This window comes from Apteryx rowi, unplaced genomic scaffold (genome assembly GCF_003343035.1).
Source record: "Apteryx rowi isolate R43461 unplaced genomic scaffold, aptRow1 scaffold_345, whole genome shotgun sequence".
In the NCBI taxonomy this organism is placed as follows: Eukaryota; Metazoa; Chordata; class Aves; order Apterygiformes; family Apterygidae; genus Apteryx; species Apteryx rowi.
The window spans coordinates 109420-133772 of record NW_020449919.1 but is presented as its reverse complement, the minus strand read 5'-3'; the positions used below and the strand labels follow the sequence as shown (position 1 = coordinate 133772).

At 36.9% G+C, this 24353-nt stretch overlaps 1 protein-coding gene across 1 annotated transcript in view; it reads right to left on the bottom strand.

The window, feature by feature from the left end:
* The window catches only part of MCTP1 (multiple C2 and transmembrane domain containing 1), a 167585-nt gene that overhangs the window by 34270 nt on the left and 108962 nt on the right, over positions 1-24353 (bottom strand). The window contains exons 14-15 of the mRNA XM_026072645.1: positions 24030-24149; positions 8124-8177 (exon numbers count right to left, since the gene is read on the bottom strand). Of these exons, the coding sequence (XP_025928430.1) occupies positions 8124-8177; positions 24030-24149 (174 nt within the window). The remainder of the gene's footprint in view (positions 1-8123; positions 8178-24029; positions 24150-24353) is intronic.

The following is a 24353-nucleotide window of genomic DNA, read 5'->3' as shown; positions in this document are numbered from 1 at the left end:
AAACAAAAAAATTAAAAAAAACCCTGAAGAGATATTCAGGTGTCTGACAAATACTGAAGTATCAGTGATTACATGTCTTGCTTACAATCACAAGAGGTTTGTCACAGTAGCTAAAACAGAACCCAAATCTCCGGACTCTGTGTGAAAGTGTATTTAAAAATTCTGTTAGAGAATGAGAGATGGCCCATTCCTGCTGCTTTTTTGAAGCTACGTAGCAAATGAATGCCTTTGGAACTAAGGAGCCAAATGGCCTGCACACAGAGGTTTCAAGAGAACCCAGCAGTAAAAGTTCTTGCTTGTTTCCTTTCAATACTCATTGTTTCTCTCCCGAGTCACAGAGAAGACCATACAGATATTTTTATCACATTCCATTTTATAAACTCACTTTCTGAGTAGCTAGGTAAAAACAAAACCTTTTCCTTGTCTCAAAGAACTTCAATCTGTTTAGTTACATTAAGTAATAACATTAAAGAGAGAAAAAATGTAGGGCAAAATTATGTCACATTCTGAAACAGCCAACATAATTAAGACATATTCTTCATTTGATTAAATAATTTACTGAATTATACTTGGATTACTTAATAAATGAAGAACATTACCCACAGTACATTAGTCACAGGTGAAAAAATTACATATATGGATGAGTGTAATTCATTCAACAGTTTATAGACCCATGGTCCCCCAGAGACTATCATACACACATCTCCTTGATTGCCAGACTTTGGATATAACTCTCAGAGATTCTGATCTCACTAATTTTGATAATATTTCAGAACTGCACCAGGGTAAAGAAATGTGATTTCACTAAGAACAAAACTTCTCAGAAGGCTTTCCAAGTTAGCTTTTTCCCAAAGGTACGCCATTTGGTCATGAAGCACATCCAATGCCCTGATTCTGGACAGGATGAAAACTGCTTCTTTGTGCAAGCACCTAAGCAATGGGCCCGCACGGTCCATGAAAATTCCAGCATACCAGCACCATCAAAATGAGCTCCCTGACTGTGAATCAGGATGATCCAATGATCAGAAAAGAGCATCAGCTGCTATTCCAGTTTACAGGCTGAAGTAGTATACCCCATCATCCTGCCTATTAGGTATGATTACTACATAAATCTTACGTCCCTTATTGCCCAATGTACAGTGATCAAGTGATGATCACTCTGTGTAAACAATTAAATTTAGCCAAACTGCACTGAGAAGTTTCACCTTCATTCCAGCTACGTATTTTTCCAGATTGTTCTGTTGTAGGTTTGTTTGATACGTACACATAGTCTAACTAACTTTTTAGAGGACAGCTTTTTTATATGCAGCTACAGCTTTCACTGGAAGCTGTTATTAGATTTTACATTTACAGTTAGTATGTATGTGCTATGTACATGTAGAATTTAATGGTGGAATCAAGGTATAGATGAGCCTACCAATTTCTTCATTAAATTCTGTATTTTTTTTCCCTCTTTTCCCTCCACTCACTCCTTGTTTCTTTCTTAGTCTTCTAGAAGGCATTTTTTAATAGAAAATAATTGCCACTACAATAGGATTATAAACTTCTCTTTTATACTCCGTATTTTTGTATTCTGTATCAGAGTTCTCTTTCTTCCTCCTTATGACCTATTCATGGTAGAAAATGCAGGGCATGCTTCTGAGACAGATTACAGGCATACCTCGTTTTATTGTGCTTTGCTTTATTGTGCTTCGCAGATATTGCTTTTTTTTTTTGTTTGTTTCTTAAACAAATTGAAGGTTTGTGGCAAACCTGCACTGAGCAAGTCTATCACTGCTATTTTGCCAACAGCATGTGCTCACTTCGTGTAATTGTTTTGGGGCGCCATGAACCGCGCCCATATAAGACAGCGAACTTAATCAATAACTGTTATGTGTGTTCTGACTGCTCCACCGACCGTTCCCCTGTCTCTCTCCCTCTCCTTGGGCCTCCCTATTCCCTAAGACACAACAATATTGAAATTAGGGCAATTAATAACCCTACAATGGCCTCTAAGGGTTCAAGTGAAAGGAAGAGTCGCATGTCTCTCACTTGAAATCAAAAGCTAGAAATGATGAAGCTTAGTGAGGAAGGCATGTCAAAAGCTAAGACAGGCCAAAGGCGAGACCTCTGGCACCAAACAGTGAGCCAAGCTGTGAATGCAAAGGAAAAGGTCTTGAAGGAAATTCAAAGTGCTACCTCAGTGAACACACGAATGGTAAGAAAGCGAAACAGCCTTCTGGCTGATATGGAGAAAGTTTTAGTGGTCTGGATAGAAGATCAAACCAGCCACAACATTCCCTTAAGCCAAAGCTGAATCCAGAGCAAGGCCCAAACTCCCTTCAATTCTATGAAGGCTGAGAGAGGTGAGGAAGCTGCAGAAGAAAAGTTTGAGGCTAGSAGAGGTTGGTTCATGAGGTTTAAGGAAAGAAGCTGTCTCCATAACATAAAAGTGCAAGGTGAAGCAGCAAGTGCTGATGTAGAAGCTGCAGCAAGTCATCCAGAAGATCTAGCTAAGAGAATTGATGAAGGTGGCTACACTAAACAACAGATTTTCAATGTAGACGAAACAGCCTTATATTGGAAGAAGATGCCATCTAGGACTTTCATAGCTAGAGAGGAGAAGTCAATGCCTGGTTTCAAAGCTTCAAAGGACAGGCTGACTCTCTTGTTAGGGGCTAATGCAGCTGGTGACTTGAAGTTGAAGCCAATGCTCATCTACCATTCCAAAAATCCTAGGGCCCTTAAGAATTATGCTCAATCTACTCTGTCCATGCTGTATAAATGGAACAACAAAGCCTGGATGACAGCACATGTTTACAACATGGTTTACTGAACATTTTAAGCCCACTGTTGAGACCTACTGCTCAGAAAAAAAGATTCCTTTCAAAATATTACTGCTGACAATGCACCTGGTCACCCAAGAGCTCTGATGGAGATGTACAACGAGATTAATATTGTTTTCACGCCTGCTAACACAATGTCCATTCTGCAGCCCATGGATCAAGGAGCAATTTCAACTTTCAAGTCTTATTATTTAAGAAATACATTTCATAAGGCTATAGCTGCCATAGATAGTGATTCCTCTGATGGATCTGGGCAAAGTCAATTGAAAACCTTCTGGAAAGGATTCACCGTTCTAGATGCCATTAAGAACATTCATGATTCATGGGAGGAGGTCAAAATATCAACATTCACAGGAGTTTGGAAGAACTTGATTCCAACCCTCATGGATGACTTTGAGGGGTTCAAGACTTCAGTGGAAGAAGTAACTGCAGAAGGGGTGGAAAAAGCAAGAGAACCAGAACTGGAAGTGGAGCCTGAAGATGTGACTGAATTGCTGCAATCTCACGATAAAACTTTAATGGATGAGGAGTTGCTTCTTATGGAAAGACAAAGAAAATGCTTTCTTGAGATGGCATCTACTCTTGGTGAAGATGCTGTGAACATTGTTGAAATGACAACAAAGGATTTAGAATATTATATAAACTTAGTTAATAAAGCAGCGGCAAGGTTTGAGAGGATTGACTCCAGCCTGGAAAGAAATTCTCTTGTGGGTAAAATGCTATCAAACAGCATTGCATGCTACAGAGAGATCCTTCATGAAAGGAAGAGTCAATCGATGTGGCAAACTTCATTGCTGTCTTCTTTTAAGAAATTGCCACAGCCACCCCAACCTTCAGCAACCACCACCCTGATTAGTCAGCAGCCATCAACATCGAGGCAAGATCCTCCACTAGCAAAAAGATTACGACTTGCTGAAGGCTCAGATGATGGTCAGCATTTTTTAGCAATAAAGTATTTTTTAATTAAGGTATGTACATCGGGTTTTTTTAGACATAATGCTATTGCACACTTAATAAACTACAGTATAGTGTAAACATAACTTTTATATGCACTGCGAAACCAAAAAATTCGTGTGACTTGCTTTACTGCGATATTCACTTTTTTGTGGTGGTCTGGAACCGAACTTGCAATATCTCCAAGGTATACCTGTACAAATGTATCTTGGCTTGAAAACAAAGTTAGTACCTCTCAGCAGAAATGATTACAAGCTTTAAAATATATTTTAATTTGACTCAGCTATCATTATAAAAGCTTCATGTTATCTTGAAAAAACAAAGCAAAACAAAACATTGACTGATATCTGCTAAGAAATTTTCAAATAATGAAAGCCTAGACAGAGTAGCCAAAGGTGCAAACTATTTGAATATTTTGTTTTAATAAAATATTGTTACTGTTAACAAAAAATTAAAAGAGCATAGTGCCCATACAGTATGTCTTCCTCCACTTAAATCTGCAATAGTAGTATTAGTCACTGGCCTGATTCTGTGGCATGCTGAGTGCCACTCACAAAATGCTGAGCTGAAATTTTCTGTGATTATCTGAAATCTCATCTGGAACTTGGTCAAAGAATAAAGCTGTGTGGAAAGCATATCTAAATTTTTTATACGACAAAGAAAAATCTTTATTATATACATAGATTATGCACATTGACCGCTACACTGTTATTACATAACTGTGTAAAAATTCATTTGATAGTTCGTTGATAACTTGACTTCATGTAATTTAACTGACCCTTATTTGCTAAGGTACTGTATAAGCCAGAGTTTGGAAGGGAGCCAAAAAAAAAGAGAGAGAGAGAGAGAAATCAGATTAAACTGTAAATCTGTGGTTGGCATAGGTTTAGCAAGCAGCACAGAACATATGGAATGCAGAATCTCATGCTATTTCTTTGAAACACTAGTATTAAATTTATGACAAATGCCTGAACCAAACAAAACTACAACATCTTTTTCAGTTCTTAAAGACATAATATGACAAAGAAACGAAATTAGAAAAAGTGTTCCACTATTAACCACCAGTTTATAACTGAGATAACAGGAAGTATTCTTGCCATTTTAGTTTATTAGTCATATTTCAAGTGAAGATGAAAGTTAGTATTCTCCAGTTAAAAAAAAAATCCTATGACCTTAAATCTACAGTCCCATCTACCCTAATCGCAGCATAGGGTAAAAAAAAGTTAATAAAACCCAGAATATTTTGATGAAGCAAATAATATACTAATTGCTATTAATAAAATGCATTACATTTTCTAAATACATGCATTTGAATACTTATCATCCTCAATTTATTACTTCTGAACTCCGCAGTTCAGGGATGTCAAGAAACAGTCCTCCATCACACATCCCAAAACCTACATCAGTGCATGCCCACACGGACCTCATCAAGTAGCCAAAGAGTTGCCCTTTCACTGTGAGTAAGTGACTAATATCTAAGCTGGTCCTAAAGAAAGACACTTTTCATAATCGCCCAACAATCTGCTAAGTGAAAACATATGGATAGGCTTAGGTAAAGCCTGCCAGGGGTCTTTACTGAATGGAAAACAGGTGCTCCAGTTTTGTGCCATGTAATACCCCATTTACCATTAAGTCCAAAGGTTACAGGACTAATAGCTGCCTTGTGGTAATCAGGGAAAGCACACACTAGCCATGGTCAAACATCTGGGACATATTTTACATACTTGCAACATATGCTTCAGTTTCAATTAAAGTGAGGCTTTGGCACATTTATTAATCTTTTTACTTTTATCGCATAAGAAGACCCATTGACCTGACTTTTCTATTATACCATATGAAAAAACAGAGAAATAATAAAAGCCAGAGGTCACTACCAGCTGGTGTTACAAAACGTGCATTTCTTTCCTCACAAAGCTTCGTTTTGCACAAAGCTTTAGAAATACATACATATGAACTAAAATAATATGAAACTGTGCTCCTTCTATTTTGACACACAGATATAGAAAGAACAGCAGTGGTTAACAGAGCATGACTGAATGTATCAAAAAACAAACAACCCCCCTCCCCAACAGAATTCTAACGAAAAACAAGCAGTCCTAACTATACACTTAGGTTTTACAATTTAGCTCAGTGCAATATAATGCCCACTCCAAGGACTACCAAATGTACATGGTAGTCCATACATTTTTACTAAAATATATATATATATATATTTTCCATTCAAATGGGTGTTTTGACAGCATATTAAATTATGAGAACTCAAATAAATTATATTAATGAGGATAGCTTTGAATTTATAAAAATCAACTTTAACTTTTGCATAGAAAGATAGCTCTTAAATATTCGATAAAAAGGCATGTGAATACACATGGTAATGTTAAGTACTCACTTTTATTCAACCTTGGTAACTATATCTAGAAATATGTTAGAAATCTGGCATCAGTTTCAGAAAGCTAAATATTAGATCAGAACATTAAAATCTGTAGTGATATTTCTAACTGGGTATGTTTTATTGGGCATCTATTAATAGCCGTGGAATAAGGACTTTTTTGCCCCCTATCCCCATTTTCCCTTTTTGTGGAGTTTGTTTAGCAATTTCCAAAGACAACTAAGTGGTAACTAAGTAGGTTGGCTTAAACTACGAGCAGTGAATCATTGTATGTGAACTAATCATAGTTATTAAAATTTCCAGGAATACACATACTGTTGAGATGATACTCTTGTGCTAGCTCTAATAAAGCAAGAACAAGCAAGAGAAAATGGCCACAAATGGATGGCAGATCAGTGTTTATCAGAAGAGAAATGATGATTCAAAGCCAGCATGTTGAGTTAAAATACAAGCTCTCCACAGCTACATGACTGACCTTTGCAATAAATCATATATTTTATTGCCAGAAGTGTATGCTCATATCATTTAGTGTTAAAAACCATCACATACATGTTTTGTAAAAGGAGGTTTTGTTACTACAGTGTTTGCTGATTCTGAAATGATGTAGCTAACGATTTAAGTGATGTATAGAAGAATTTCACATATCTTTCTGTCAGTTGTAAAATGTTTGAACTGGTAATGGAATGAGGAAAATACTCATTTTTTTATCATCTCTCAAATCTTAGGTGTTAGCTAACAGAAAAATAATCATTCAGGGGATTAATTAATCATGGTGAATTTTCTGACATTTCAAATGCTGCTGCCAGCATATGAATTCTTACAGTGGTATATAACTGTACATCTCAACTAAAAACAAAGGTCAAGGGCATAAATTAAGATACACTTACACTGTTTTTCTCCTCTCAAAAAAAAACAAAAACAAAAAACCCAAACCCAAAAAACCCACCAAAAAACATTGCTTTACTACAACAGAAGTGGGGGAACATCTGTGAAGATCAAAATCATGTGTATTTTAATTCAGAGCTGTTGCAAAATTATCTTTTTTTTTTCTCTCTCTCTTTTCTTTCACAAATATCATCTTACTGGTATGAAAATACCARAAACAACAGAGGTATCTTCACTATCCTTGTCTCACCAGAAAGCTGTCCTGCCAGTGCTAGCCATTGCTTCAGTGGTGCAAGGTCGTTCTAATTTCTTTTTTCTGGTTCTTTCCCTCTCCCTGGGGGACAACCAATCCAAGCAGTCCCATAGCTTGGCTCAATAAGACGTGGAAAACGAGCTGTTATTTACTGTGGTTGCAATCCTCAACCCAACCAGCAGCCTCTAAACTGTACCACATTTTCTCAAATAGCTGAATGATCTGCACTAGTTTCCCGGCTTGCTGGGCCACAATGCCAACTCCAAATCAAGTGGATGTCTATGAGAATTGTGATTATTTAAATGTCATACAGAGTGCAAAACATTTCAGCCATTCCTCTACCAAGTAATTCTTTGAAAATTATAGATGTCAATATCCCATCTTTAACCAGTATGGAGTTGCTATTTTTACACCATTCTTCCCCTAAAGTGCAGCCCTACTTGTAATACTCAAGACAGGACAAATTTTTGTCCTTCAAAAACAGTTGTCACTGCAGTTATCTTCACAAGAGCTATCAAGTTCCAGACAAGCTGAATTATTTTTGTTCCTGGCAGAAAAAATATTTGACCCAGCTCTGGACCAAAAAAAAAAGAAAGAAAGAAAAAAAAAGAAAGAAAGAAAGAAAAAAAAAAAGCAGCAGGATTTATAGACCTCTATCCTTTCCTGCAACACACAGTAGCATTGTTAGGATGATAAACAGCTCTGTCCAATTTTCTGGACTGAAACACTTCAACTCCTTTTTTAACTGTCTGTAAAAACAGTGTCATGTCTAAATTCTCCCATCCCCAGGTACCCAAGTGCTAGGAAAGATAATTACCTTGTCATCTCTGTCATCCTCTTCTTCCTCGTCCTCTAGCATGTCCTCCACTACCTGCAGACAGAAACAGTAGTAGTTGTCATGATTTAAAAAGGAAGGGTTTTGTTCTGTCAGTTGTAAACCTTTTGTAGATGAAAACTTTATTAACATTTAAAATAAATGCACAGAAGGAAAATGTACGACTAGAAAAAACACTTGATCTAGAGAATCAAATTTAGGAAAGTGTTATAGCTTTAATTGACCTACATTAGGGAATTATATACTGAAAACCTTGCCTGAAAAAAATGCTTGCTTGACAATTTAAGTATTTAAAAGGTAGTTCAAAATTGAATGTATGATAGATTTAACTCAAGGAATCCTTTGTCAGCTCCACTGGTGGGTATACAGTACACACAAATGCTTGCTTTAAATTTACTGATACCTGGAGAAACATGAAACATTTTTAATAGAATTGTCAACATTCATCAAGAGATTTTTGAAGAATTCAATGCTAAGAATAAATTCATACTAGCTTGTCTCTTTATGAACTGCAGCAGTGATATATACCACATGTTCCATTAGCACTACGTTTCTTAATAGTGATTTTATACAACCTGTGCATCTAACTTTCTGCACATTCATTGCTAACTGTAGTTACCACATGTATGCATCAATGCATTTTTTCCATCTAAACAAATTCATTTCAGTCTAACACTTTGAAATACATAAATACATACACAATTCATTTTTCAAGTATTAATAATTATTAATCACAGCATGAGCATGGAATGAATCACTATTAAACCCACTTTACAGAGAGAGGAAATGACTTTCAAAAGATGGTCAGTGGCAGGTTCAGACTTAAAACTCATAAATTCCTCTCATAACACTGTGATCAAGCCTGCAGCCTACCCTGTGGGGAAACTTCTCTATTAATGAAATAGTATAAAGAGGTACAACTTTATTTCAAGGTAAGAATGTGGCTCTTTATATTATTATTTTTTATTAAAATATAAGAACATCCATAATGAATCTGAGCAAAGATCCACCTAGCCCAGTGTTCTGTGGATGCTTAGCAAAAAGTGTATATTAAATATTATAAAATATACATAAAAAGTCAAGAAAAGGATGAACTCATTGATGCAACACATTAATTTTTTGACTTATTTTACAGTGTGTTTCCAGCAATTGAAATAATACTTACTTTTTTATATAGATAAAGTTATAAATCATCATTCAGTATTGTTTTAGTTTACCTTGTCAATTAAAACAACATATTAAAATAATAACTTTGTAATTTCTCCCCACACACAGCTGCAGAGATATTCCCATCAAGTTCAAATCCATGTGCAAGCACTAAAGGACTTTAACACTATTCAAGGGCCAAATTCAGAGTAAAAAAAAGAAGTGAGATAACACAATGTTGAATATCAGTTCAGGCATCTGGCCTTTGGAAAGGCAGGGCTGGATAACCATCAAGAAGATCCCAGTTAGTCATGCTACATGAGCGCATGCACAGACAACTCTAAACATGTACACTCAGACTTGATTTAACATGCAAGTAGGTCACCCTGCATATGTGTAAATCAACTGCATAGAGCAAAACATTTCCAGTATCTGGTTTCAGATGCTCCTTCTTTTTTGAATCTAGTCCTAATACACTTCTACTGGGAACCGAAGGACTTTGGAGAGCAAGGAGCCACCACTCCATCTATTCGCTACTCTGTTCTGGAGCTTAGAGTCAAAGAAACACAGTAAAAGTGAGCATGTTCTCTACATCAGCAGAAGGAAGAAGCAATTAATGAAAATTGTTCCATTTTGTAGGAACGAGTTCAGGATTAATTTCAATAGGAGTGTAACCAAACCTTCTGCAACCTAGAACGGTCTCTGACCTGATGATGGTCTTTACAGAAAGAATGCAGGTGTGAGTCTCCTTAGGCTGTAGGAGGATTCAAATCTGTGTTCTAGCTCCAAACAGGTTAAAAAAAAAAAAAAAAAAAAAGCTGCCTTCCTCACCGGTTTCTTAAAGAAAGGGGATCAGAGACAATGATCAGAGAGTTCAGGACTGTGAAAGGTGGGTCACACCTCTTAACAAAGAGAGGAAAATGCTGACAGCATACTGTTGAAATGCTTGTTACCTGTTTTTATACAGCTCCTGGCTAGAACAGTATGTCTTTTTATGGATGCCACTTGGAGTCAGGTGAGGATGTGGTTTCATGTACCTTTCTAAGGAAAGAGATATTTGCATTTTCCCATGCACCTGCTTAATCTTCAACTGCTTGTTCCTGTCCTCTCATTGTAGCTCACTGTCTTCTTAATTGTGCTGTTCCAAGTGTTTGTGGAGCTGAGCTATAAACTACATCACTGGAATGATCAAGTGGGTTTTTTTGTTTGTTTGTTTGTTTTAAACCTACCCTATAATTTTTAACTTGGATCATTTCAGAGACCCCGTTTACAGAACAGCTCCAGAAACACTTGCATCAGCTCTACTGAGGAAATGGTGAACTGAGAAGGGAGGATGAAAACAACCTGTTAAGGGCTGCGAAGAGATGGAAACCTTTTAAATCAGTTTTGCCACACACCCACACACCACACCCACACACCACACACCTCTCTAATTACATCATTTGGTGACTAAAGCCCAAGGTATATACCTGAATCTGTTGACTCAGACACTGCCTACGCCTGGAGCTAACTAAACTCAAGAGGTCTCTTACTTTTCAACATTAATATTCCCCAGACATTTAAAGATCTCTTCTACGTACATCCAGAAATTCCTAGTCTTGACAGGATTGAACAGCAGAATGCTTATCTCACATTAGTGCTAAAGTTAGCATGGAGAATTAGATGAATTGGAAACCTCTAAAAATTGTTGCAAATGACGGCACCTCACTGAAATCACTTACATGACAATACCCATTCTAAATTATCTGGATAATAATACTTCTAACTCACACTTTTTTTCCTCATCTAATGATTTCAAACTACTTTACAAGCTTTTACAGAATGGCAAAAAGTTAACTTGTTCAAAGGACACAAAAAGTCCTTTGAAATCCCTTGAAGCCAAGGACAGAGCCCAGATTTTCAACTTCTCCATTCCATTTCTTAATTTAAAAGCCACTGCCAATCTACACTCTTGTTCTAGGTTAGTTGTATCATCAATCTCATTAAGCTTTAGAGTATCAAATTGTCTGGAGAAGAAATCCAAATTCAATTACTGTAGCAAAACAAAATGTAGTAGAGGTATTCCCATGTCCAAGATGTTTGAACTGTTCTTTAGAGYATAAGAAATACAGTCCATGCTTTCACTCATCTTGAAATTCAAAAGTAAGAATTAAAAACAAATATTGTTCAGACAATAATGATACAACAATACAATTGATTAAACCACCAAGACCAAATTTCTTCAGGACTTTGTTACACAAATTGAAAGAAGGAAAATATATGCTTTATAATCACATACTGTATGAAGAGCTGGTATGCTGAAGCCACTGGAGTACAATCTATTTTTGCAGAAGAACAAAGCAAGGGCTTACAAGATAGGTACAGTGAATCTGAGCAACAGATTTGAGTTTAATGTTGTACTTAGAATACTGTAGCAACAAAAGCCCACAGTGGATTTCTTTTCTGTGGTTCTGGCTTGAGGCTATTCAAATAAACTACATGTGCGCTGTTTCAGTTTGAAGCAACATAGATAGTACAGTTATTCAGAATTCTACGTCAACATTATATCTTTTCAATGGTGGGGGGGGAGGAGGAAAGGGAGGGAAGGAAGCAGGGAGGGGGGAGAGACAGGAAAAAGCACATGAAGATAAAATGAAACACTAGAGTTATTTTATTAAAAGTTCTATGGCAAAAATCTTAGATTGCCTCCAGAATACTCACTCTAAATTATGTCTTTCGATACCTTGCTTGAAATCAAGTAGTATTAATCAAACAAAGGAAGGGCACTGGGGAAATCAGAAAGATCTAATGCAAGCAGTTAAAAGTGACACGACCTTCTGTAATGTCACTTGTCACAGACTTATATGCCACATACTGGTAGAAGGTCTTAAAAGAACCTGATTCTTGGTACTGTTCCTTGGATGTAATACTAATACAGATGACATTTCAAAAAACACACATAGATGGCCTCAAATATGGCATGTCAGCTACTTCATGGCCAAACAGTAAGCAGGTGATGTTCAAATGTTGCAAAATAATGTTCTCTCTGTGCAAAATAGTCCTATTAAAAACTAACTAATCAGAAACAGCCTACACTCTAATTTGTACATACTGCCATTGTTCTTGACCCATCCCCACCTTCTTTGAGGTAAAAGAACTCTGTCTATAAATACTGTATAATTCATTCATATTACTGGAGTGACTGTTCTGTAGCAGCAGCAACTACGTATAGTGATGGTAAATCAGATTACCAGAAGCAGCATAACCATCGTCTTTGCATGATGGAGAAAACTACATATCTGTGGACCAGAATGCAGTCCTGCTAATAAGCTGACAATTAATTGCAACTTGTATTTATTCTAAAAATGATCTAGTGACTAGCTATTTATTAATAATGTATTACAGGATAAGATTTCTGAGAAAATAATTCATTTTGACTTCAAACATCAACACCTGCAAAATATGGTTGGTTCTAGTTATTTACCAGCATCTTAAATCAAAATTCCATGATTGTAGATGATTTTAAAATACATCTTGAATCTAAACATTCCATGCAAAAACAAGACATTGGCACTTAACAGTATTTTTAATGAAAGAACCTTTTCTCTTACTGAGTATCAGCCTGCTGTTTCTGATACAGAATGTGCAATCACCAACTTACTTCATGAATTGTCATCTGTTACAATTTCTTTGGCTTATCCAACAATCGCCTGCTCAGAAGATACTTTGATGTCTTTATATGTTAACCATACCAGATTTCTGGTTTACACTAATAGGCAAAATAAATAAAAAATTAAGGGTGGTGCACCACCACACTGCAGACATGCCTAATGACTGTTACCTTGGTACTTTTTTTTATTTTTAATATTTTTATTAATGGCTCAGCTTTGTAAAGTGCATAATAACTGCCTACCAGTAGTGCTTCTCTAGATTTGCTTATATTTTATGAGGTTTGGTCCTCCAAAAACAGGTGGTTTCAAATGAAAAACAAAAGAAAACATTTTCTATGCTATAACACATGTTACAGTGTCAAACTTTCTAGATACTTATATTTTCACATAAAGATTTTAACATCCAGAAGACTCTAGTGAAATAAAAGAGAGAATGAGATTTGGGTCTGATTTAAATACATACTAGAAATGTAAAGAATGTGGTTAGAATTGTACTGTTCAGGACTGTTTGGATTTCATTTAACTCATTTTGCCTGGTCATAAACTGTACCATATGTTTGTGTGTCACTCAATTTACAGTGTTTATGTGTAAATGTAATATAAAATTATGCAATGTGTGGATTAAGAAGGATGCATAAAACCACTCAGGCACTTTCAGGTTATTTCAAAGTGTTCAAGATGAAGCAAAGTCTTCTGTCATCAATAAGGCTGTTGTAACGGTGTTTTTGTGGTCATTTTCACAACACGACACTTGCTTCTTTCGCAGAATTGCTGAGAAACTGTACACAAGATACAACTTAATTAAAATGTCCACATTTTTAATACCATATTTATAAGAAAAAAATCATATGAACAGATTCTGATTTAATAGTGTAGTATATCTGGAATACAGCCAATCCCAATTTATACTATAAATGTTTTGACCTTGGAGTATTTCATCTGCAGTAATCATCAAGATAACTGAACCAGTAGATGTAATAATAATTAGCATGATAAGCTTGCCAGTAAGGTTGAATATATTGCAGTACAAAAGACAGCAGACTAAAAAGAAAAGCATTAGTACTTTACTGCTAAAATACTTCCTGATTTTTAGTGACACTCAAATACAATTAYTTCTTCTTACAGAATGCATTTTGTTAGCTTATTCTGGGAAGTGCTCATGTTGTAATTTAGTCTGATTCTTAATAGGAAATGAGACTTTAATATGGCTATCAGATGCTTTTTGATGCATGCTACTGATTACATGTAGTTCTGTAATATCAACAACAGAATTTTTATTTGCAGTATAATACATTTCTTGGCAACATACATGGGCAGTAAATAGTTTATTATACAAGAACACGTAACCTTTTTCCTGTTGTCAGCTTTATAGCCCCACAAAATTCAGCTGCTAATGTAGTTAAGACTAAGTCATTTTTAACAAAAAAATGGCCTAAGTAGAAGGATTTTTCACTATATTTCTTTCAGTATTTGGTTCTCAATTATTTTAGCTCTTTCTTGGATTTACACAATGCACTGGGAACTGAATATTAGGTGTTTATTTGAAGTATGTCTCCATCTAAAGGCTTCAATATGTACTGTACATTCTTCTTGAAAAGTATCATATTTTTCTGGCTTTAGAATGCTTGATTTTTAGTTCAGCAGAACAAAAAAAATATTCTTTGCTTGGCTAAGTATCAAGAGAAATTTTACTATTATGCAGGAATTTGAAAAAGTAACACCTTCACAAAATTGTCAGCTAGAATTCTTAGGCAAAATCTCATGATAAAATAGCTTACCACATATGTCAACAGTATAAACACACAATTCCTTGTTTTTATTGTGATTGTTATTTGTCTTTAGCTACTTTTAAGATTTCAGAAGGCCAAATACCTTTCTCGCATAAAACAGTGTTTATCCAAATAATTTTAAGTTTGTGGGTGCGACAAAATCCCCCCAAAGTTGGGGCTGACAAGCTTTATATTAGAAAAAAGCATTTGTGTATGTTATGTGATAATGTATATAATACACATATTATTGTAGTTTTATTTTTTAAAAATCCGGTATTGATACATTTTGATAAATACATCAACATTGCAATGTAACTCTAAAATCATTAGTCTAGCCTGAATTAAAACATTCTAAAGCAAAATAAAACCAAGCCAAATCTGAGTAAAATAACTGCAGGACTATGAGATTTTTTTTTGCTACAAACTAAACTGATCTCAGTTTATAAAATATTGGTTATTTATATAGTCACTGCAACCTGTCAAATCAATCTTCTTGCCATGTAAATCTTGATGCAAACACAAATTAAAAAGTTTGTCTCATTGAGAAAAATGCCTCTATGTGCAGTGAACCACAATTTTATTTTAGATACTCATGGTATTGCAAGAATTTGTTTGAAAAAGTGTGGCAAAACTCAAATAAAAAAAATTGTTTATGATAGAAAAAATTCAAGTTTTTTATGCTGCAAATTTCTAGGACAGGATTTTGGTTCTGGTGTTTTGTCTTCAAGTGACCAAATCCAGTCAGAATATTCTTGTTCTGTAGCGTATTTTTTTACGCTGTTGGGATGAGAACAGCTGGGTAAAGTTTTAGCAAGGAGTTAATGTATACCCTGATACTGTACATAAATCTCTGAAGCAGGAGATTATAATTGGAGCACAGACAGTCTCTTTAACTGTAGCACCATAATAGCCAACTGCAATATTACATTCTATTATGTTGCAGAGGAGAAATGCTTCCTGCACAACTTATATCTTTATATAGTGTACTGTGAGACTGTTAAATTAGCGCATAATGCATTTAAAATATTTATAGTACCAACATTTAGTTAAATAACCTTTATGTAAGATTTATGTTGATTTGTTCATTTCTCATTTAATGGCAAATTATGAAGAGCATGTTTCATAAAGATAATTCTCCATTTAAATTCAGCAGGCCATTAAATATTAAAATTATGTTTCTGATGCAATCTAGAGCAAATTTGTCCAGCTTCAGCGATTATTTGCTCTCATAAAAATTAGACTTGATTAATAAAATTTAAATGCTTGATTAAGCTGACATTTTCATGTTTCTTTCCGAGTTATTAAAAAAGGCCCCTGTCCTGTAGTGGGGCAGTATGCTGTGCTTTTCCTCCCGCACTATATGGATAGTATAGAAAGAACAAGGACAGCAGTGGTTCTCAGCAGACTTCTCACTATCCAGGCACATGTTGCCTGTGGTCTTTGTGTTCTCATCACATCCAGACTGAACACATAGTTAGATGGTGACCTGTTTACAAAAGCCTTTCTAACTTGTTTTACTAAAGATAACAAACGGAGAGCAAGTTTGCAATTCTGATTAATTTGGTGAAAGTAAGGAAGGCTGATTGTTTGAAGGAAAGCTCGTGTACTTCCTTGCTCCACTCAGAGTCGGGTGCTGAACGCCATCTGGCTCAAGCAGAAACGGTACGAGTGTCACTTGCTATTCCAAGGCACAGCGGAGTGCACCAGGCTAGCCAGCAGTGCTTGGTGAATATATGGTAAAACCCTTGCTGTACCACGTTTTTCTATAAAAGCAACTGTATTTTCCGTACTTTCAGAGGTATAACACATTAAAACTAGTTTTATATATTGTTCTATATGCAACTCATTTCTCAAGCACTTAGGTTTTGGAAATTTTGTTGCTACTTTGCTGTTGCTGTTTTATTGAAGGCAAAACTTCTCAGCAAAGTATGCCCCAAACTGGAAGCCACAGTGATATTCCCAATCTAACAACCATCCTTTGGGAAATCTTGGGCAAAGGACGTATTCCAGTCTCTCTCTAGCTAGAACAGGAGAACAAAAACACTTATTTTTGCCACAAATTCATAGCGAAAATTTAGTCCATAGYTAGAAATCATTGCTGACTCCCTAGCAGAAAAGACACTGGACTTCAAGAACAAGTTCACAAAACAATTCTGTACAGCATGTGCAATGGGTCTGAAACATTTGGTGTTTGTCCCATATTCCGTCTGTGAAAACCCTTTCAGACTAAGAGCTCATGGACCCCTGCTTCCATGCTTTAAGACAGTAATGCATAAAAACACACCAAAAGCAACAGTGCCTTGTTTATTTGCTTGGTAACTCCATTTGCTGTTTGCAGAAGAGCAGGTGATTAGAGTCAAGCATTTTCTTGGTGGGGTTTGTTCATTTATAGACTGTACAGCAAAGTAGCGCTCCCTGCCTCAAACAGGAGCAGCAACAACACTGCCACCTTGCCCCCAATGGACAATGATCTGGACTGCAATCATAAAAGCTCTTCTAGCTGCAACTGAGCTGGGGTTACACTACCAACTCAAGCTTTTGTCATGCTTACCACCCTTTCTTGAGGAAAGAGGGAATTCAGTGGAATGGAGATATTCACAGGCATCTTTCTTCCCCTTCCCCTTTCCCTCTTTTATAAAAGTTATTTTTCTTGTATTATCAAACTTTAATTCTAAATGTGTCCAGCTCTACCTTTTAATGGAAACATATACTCTAGAAATTTAAGTCAAAGCCTATTTTGCAAAAAATCTCCAAGGAAATTAAAAGATGTATTGTACCATTTTATATCACTCTTAGAAGATTAATAATATGTGTATATACTCTATTATACAGACTCATAAGAATTTGTATATGGCACATTAACTCCCAGCTGCTCACCATCATTTTCTATGCAATGACATGTGCAACTTGAAACTTCAAGAGGAAGTTAGCTATTTAATATTTCCTTAAATGCTCTAAGTATTAACTATAAATGCAGGATGTGAACTGAAGCGATTACACGTCTTCTCCATAGGGGTATATATGGCAGAAGATCATTCACAGTTAGCTCCAAGCATGTGCAATGTCCTTCTATTAAATTGCTTGAAAAAAAACCCTGACAAACAATAGACCAAAAAGAGAGTAGGATTAGTGTCTGCAAACAGAATTTACTGATATTCAGGCCAGGATCATACAGGCTTCAGCAAACAGAAATTTTAGCAGAAATAAGCAGGAAAATAATTCAGGGAGATGAATACAGATAAGAGACATGACTACCACTTCCCCTCCTCAGCCAAGCTTTCGCTTAAAAAAAGTGCAGTTCCAGTCCAACACTGCAAGGTCCCACGCAGCTGGATTGTTTCAGAAGATTTTCTCCACAGCCTCTGCTAGGCAGAATTTTACAGAGACACGACTACAAACTAAATGTACAGATGGCTCCAGTACAGAAAGCATAGAAAAGAGGGGAAAGGATAATAATGGTTCCTGCCATGAAGTGAGATTTTTCTGAACTGCAACATTAAGGGTCTCGCCAGTACAGTAAGGTTTGATATGTACCCTCATTGCAGCCTCAGAGAATCCATCATCAGCTCTATGAAAAAGCAGTACATATCAATTGCTATTATTTTCCCACTATAGCCTATTGAGAATCCTTGAGAATGAGGAAGCTCCAGATGTGTGGTTAGCTACAGGGTGCTGGGAAGAGTGTGTACTTTAAACAGACATTGTCTATTTGAATTTTGATGAATCTTATAGAATTCAAGTCTCTCACATGCCATGTTTTCAGAAATGCTTCCTATTTCATTCTACTTTTAAAACTATATTGCAAACTTTTCTGGCCCCTAACCATTTTTCTAAAGGTTTCCTCCTGAAAAAAAAACCCAACAGGTCTAGAAACACTACCTCCAAGGACATGTGAACTCTTTCCTGCTTTCCCATTTCTGTTGCTCACTCCCAACTCCTAGCCTTTTTAGCTACATATAGAAGAAGTTTTCCAATCTCACAGCAAAAATTACAACCAGGGAAATGAAAAAGAAATTCTGGACAACCCTCTGTTTCTTGCTGCTTCTTGGTTCTCTGTAAAAGACACAAGAAGAGATGATGTATTTTTTGCCTCAAACTCGGAAGTTTTTGATAACATATTTGGTAGAAGGACATGAGAGTGAACAATTTCCTCAAGAGCAGCTCATGAATGTCCTCATCAAACATCCATGAAGGAAGGAGATAAAAATCAAGTATCTTAATAGTTTACACATAATTTCTGTCAAAGGAGCAGAGACACCTCACTATAGGTGCCTAGCTCAGTCAATGTGACCGTATTCAAGAGATGACAAACAAACTGCTAATCATTCAGGATTGCCAGATTCTCATTTGACAGAATCATAGAATGGTTAAGCTTGGAAGGGGCCCTTGCAGATCATCTAGTCCAACTTGCCTGCTCAAAGTAGGGGCAGCTAGAGCAGGTTGTTCAGGACCATGTCCAGTCAGGGTCTGAGTATCTCCAAGGACAGAGACTCCACAACATCCCTGGGCAACCTGTTCCAGTGTTTGACCACCCTCACAGTAAAAAAGGTTTCTCTTAAATTTAATGGCCTGCGTTCAATTCGTGTCCATTGTTTCTTGCTCTGTCCATGGGCACCACTGAGAAGAGTCTGGCTCCATCTTGTTCACACTCTCCCATGAGGTATTTATACATGCTTGTAAGATTCCCCCCACCCCCACCCCACCCCAAGGCTTCTCTTTCTCCAGGCTGAACAGTTCCAGCTCTCTCCGCCTCTCCTCATAGGACAATCTCTTAATCCTCCAATCTCTTTATCACTTTTGTGGCCCTTTGCTGCACTTGAGCCAGTACATCCATGTCTGTTGTACTGGGGAGCCCAGATCTGGACTCAGCATTCCAGATGTGTCTCATCAATGCTGAGCAGAGGTGAATGTTCACCCCTCCCTTGACCTGCTGGCCATGCTCTTTCTCATGCAGCCCAGGATGCTGTTGGACTTCTAAGTTGCAAGGGCACATTGATCAATGTTCACGTTCAATTTATTGTCCACCATGACCCTTAGAGCCCTTTCTGCGAAGGTGTTTTCCAGCCAGTCAGTCYCCAGCCTGTACTGGCACAAGGGGTTATTCCTCCCCAGGTACAGAACTTGCCATTTCCCTTGATCAAACTTTACGAAATTCCTGTCAGTTCATTCCTGCAGCCTGTTGAGATCCCTCCAAACAGCAACACAACCATCTGATCTATCAGCCACTGCTCCCAGTTCTGTATCATCTGAAATCTCCACTCTTGGTGGAGATTATTATTTCATTAGGTCAGACATCTAGAAGTATTGTTATAAAGAAATACATTTACCTATTATAGGTAATACATATATGCACATACAAAGTATGTTATAAGGATATGGGCAGTATATCTTTAAGTGAAGCAAACATCCACAGAGAAAATAGTTAAGAAAGCTTCAAGCAAAAACATTCTGCAAAACCCAGAGGAAAGCGTTAAGAATGCCATTTTAGTTATTTTACCGAAGTTCCTTGTTCGGTATTGAAAGAAAATATTCATTCCGTGATTTTCTATTCCTACCACATGACTCAATGCCAGAAGTTCATTCATTTTAGATCAGTTCTGAATTCTCACAGATTCATTCAAAGGAGAGTCCACTGAATCTGTATGTAGCTTGCTCCTCCTACACTTCCTGTCTATCACAGGCCTTGAAATCTCATCCAGTTATCCCAATATTTAATGCAAAAGTTTGTATTTGATAAAAGCATAACTTTCAGAAAGACAACAAATCTTGATCTCAATGTATAAAAGATAGGGAATCCAACACTTTTCTTTTAAGTTAGTGCCAGTGTAAGACTAAAACCGTGAATGATGATCAATCCTACAAAGAAAGTCCAACTGAATCCTTGAAAGAAATAATGCCTTGTATGCTGCTTAACCTCTCCCTAGGCTTTTCCAATAGACTCATCTCCCACAACTAAGGACACTCCCCCTTGTCTCAACCTCATTTCATTTTTATTTCAAGTAAGAAATTGCACACACAACTTATTACGAGTCAGAGCAAGTGGCATAATCATCCTCATGCTTAAACGAGCAGGGGTAGCTCATGTTATGACTGAATACCTCAGACAATTTCACATTATTCCAAAAGAAAGTAAGTTCCCAAGTACTTCAAAGAATCTGATGCCTGAGAGGACAAAGCAAATGATACCTCGGCTGTAAAGATATTCAAATAAGGATGAGTTAAGACTGGTTTGTCTGTCATAACCAGACAGAAACTTAGGGAATGATTTCATTGATCTGCAGAAGAGTGCAGTCTCTAATACTTCGATTGATTAGACGATTGATATTGTTATCTAGAACGGTTATTACAATGGAAAAGAACTCTTCCAAACTACTTTTTGAGATTGGCAATCTAAATATTTTCCATGCTCATGAGGCAAGTCTAAAGTGCGTACAGTTTTTAACTACGTTTCTCTCATGTTAATTGAGTAAAAACAAAACCAAAAAACCCCCCAAACATATTTATCTTTTTGTCTTATCAATAACTCGAGAATTTCAAAGCAACTTTTAAAAATAGACAATATTCCTAACTTAGGATAAGTAGTCAATGATTTTACTGAGGCACACAAGTAATCTCTGGAGACCTGGGAATAGAATCTAGATCATCTGAAATCTAAGTGACTAGAAAACACTGCTTAATTAATTTAGTTAATATTTACACTCCACATAGGAAAACAGAAATATTCTAAATGACTCCTAATCTAACGATACTGTGTTAATGACATGAGCTAAGGACTTGTGATATTACTAAAGATTTGAGAGTTAATTAGAAAAACATCCAGCAAGTCTGCAGATTACATCATAGTAGACAGATGCTAACCATGATGATAACCAAGTTCAATTCATTTAGAATGAGGTAACGAAGCTCAATTCACTAAAAATGAGGTCCCAAATTACTTGTTATAAACAAAAAAGTGTAACTAGTAGCATAAATATAAAAAATTAGGGAAGAACTCTACTGGTTGATAAAAGTTGTATTAAACTTGGTCTGAAAAGAGAAACATTTTTAGAGCAGCATGTGGTGTCCTCATCAGACAGCCCATCAATAGCTTCATTATTTTGTTAGAAAAGTTGCCTGACCCAATTAATATTTACATGCAGGTGGCATTTTAGAGAGGAATGAAGTATGCCGCAGCTCACAAGTGAAATCTCTCCTTTCACAAGGGATTTCAGTTACCCATAAAACCCTCAGGTTGAAAAGCTTCAAGAGCTTCAGGCAGCTAGAGGTTAAAGGCTATGATTCAAGAAACGCATCTTTTAGATCTTGATTGCAAATCTTAGACTTTTCCCCATAAATGTAACAACCTTTGGGATTTACCTTTGGGAATATCTCTAGCTTCCTTAGCCTTAATTTTAGATGACTCTAGGAGTTACAACAATCTTAGTGACGTGGACAGATAATATCAGTGCCAGGATCAGAGTTATATCAGTTCCACTGGTCACTAGTAATTGCAGTTGCTGGACATTAGGGTCATAGAATCATTCAGGCTGGAAGGGACCTCCGGAGGTCTCTAAACCAACTACCTGTCCAAAGCAGGGTCAGCCATGGGGTCAGACCAAGTTGCTCTGGGCTTTATCTAGTTGGGTCCTGAAAACCTCCAAGAATGGAGGTTGCACAACCTCTCTGGGCAACCCATTCTTCTGCTTGTCTGTCCTCATGGCAAAAAAGGGTCTCCTTACATATGCATCTGAATGTCTCTTTTCTCAGCTTATGCCCATTGTCTCTTGTCCTCCCACCATGCACCACTGTGAAGAGCCTCCATCTTCTTGACAACCTTCCTGTATGTAGTAGCAGCCTGCTATTAGATCCCCCCCCAAAAGCCTTCTCTTCTCCAGGCTTCTTCAAGACCAGTTCTCTCAGCTTTTCCTCAAAGGACAAGTGCTCCAGCCCCCTTGACCATCTTGGTAGCCCTCCACAGAACTCATTCAAGTCTATCTACATCTTTCCTGAACTGGGGTCCCAAAGCTGGACATTACTCTAGATGCAGTCTAACAAGTGCTGGGTAAAGGGGAGTAATCATTCCCCTCAATCCACTGGCTATGCTCCTATTAATGCAGCCTGGTATGCTGTTGCTGCTTTTTGCTGCCAGGGCACACTGTTGGCTCCTGTTCACCTTCCTGTCTATCAAGATGCCCAGCTCCCTTTCAGCGGAGCTGCTGCCCAGACAGTCAGTCTCCAGATTGTATCACTCAAAGGGGTTATTCCTCTCCAAGAGCAGGACTTCTCATCTGTCCTTGTTGAATTGCATGAGGTTCTTTTTGGCTCATTCCTCCAGCTTGCCTAGGTCTTTCTGAACTGCAGCCCTGCGCTCCAGCATATTAGCTGGTCCTGCCCTCATTTGGTGTCATCTGCAAATATGACAGAATGCACCCCATCACCTCCTCCAGGTCATTAATAAAGATGCTAAACAGGACAGGTCCCAGTACAGACCACTGTGGTACTCCACTTGTTATCCACCTCCAGGTAGAGTATGATCCATTAACCGCTACCACTACCCTTGGAGATCAACCATCCAAAGTTTTCTACTCGTCTAGCTATCCATCCAAACCATAATGTCCTAGACAGCACACTGCTTTTGGCATATGAATACTGAATCTAATATTAAATTTGTAAGGCTCAAGAATAATACACATGCAAAACCCTTAAGCTGCCTGGATACTATAAAATTTACACAGCACAGGATACAACTTCAACTTCTGATGCATACTTCTGGAAGTCTGAACCATGCTTTCATTATTAATAAATGTCTGTTATTAGTAAATGTTTGTTACTTTATATCCCAACTACATGCATTTATTTAAATGCATTAAATGAGGAGAAGAAAGTAAGAAAAGGCTTGTATTAAGATCACTGAATGTAACATGATACTGAAAAAAATGGTAAATCCAATGTGATACATTTTAAAACTGTTAACAATTTGGAATCACTTTAACCTTTAACTTCAGTAAATGAATGAAAAAGTGATATGGACTTAGCCACATACAACCATTTTCAAAGAATTTGTCTTCTCCTGACCAGTAAGCCTCTCATCTCTTCTCCCACACAAACAAGATTCTGAGGATAGTACATGTTCTACTATATTTTTAAATGACATTTTCAACAAAAACAGACACATTTATTGGACAGCTGGAGAAAAATTCAATTGCAGGTGGAAAAATTGTCCATCAAGCATCGTGAACTGAAATGTTTTCAAAAATGTCATATTTAAACTCAGTTATAAAATTTTATCTCTGTTAGTTAAAGAAGAAGAGGACATGTATGTGCTTGAAGTAGAAAAGACTTACTGTATCATGTTGCCTGTTATCCTTCCCTGACATGATCAAGAAGTAGTTCCATGCCAACAGCAACAAGAAAGCCAGCGGTATCATGTAGAGCTCAAAGTTCCAAACCACAAAAAGAAAAAGCTAAAAGACAGAGGAGAAAGAAGTGATTCAACACTCCACTATGTTAACTCTTATGCACGGTTAAGACCAATGAATTAAAACAATTCTGAACAAAATCATCTCTCCTTAGGCAGGCAACAAGAACACTTGTTTTACCATTTTGCTGACCAGCCACTTACCTGGGTAAAACAATTGCTACACTTTTTATTTCTTTGTACCTTAATT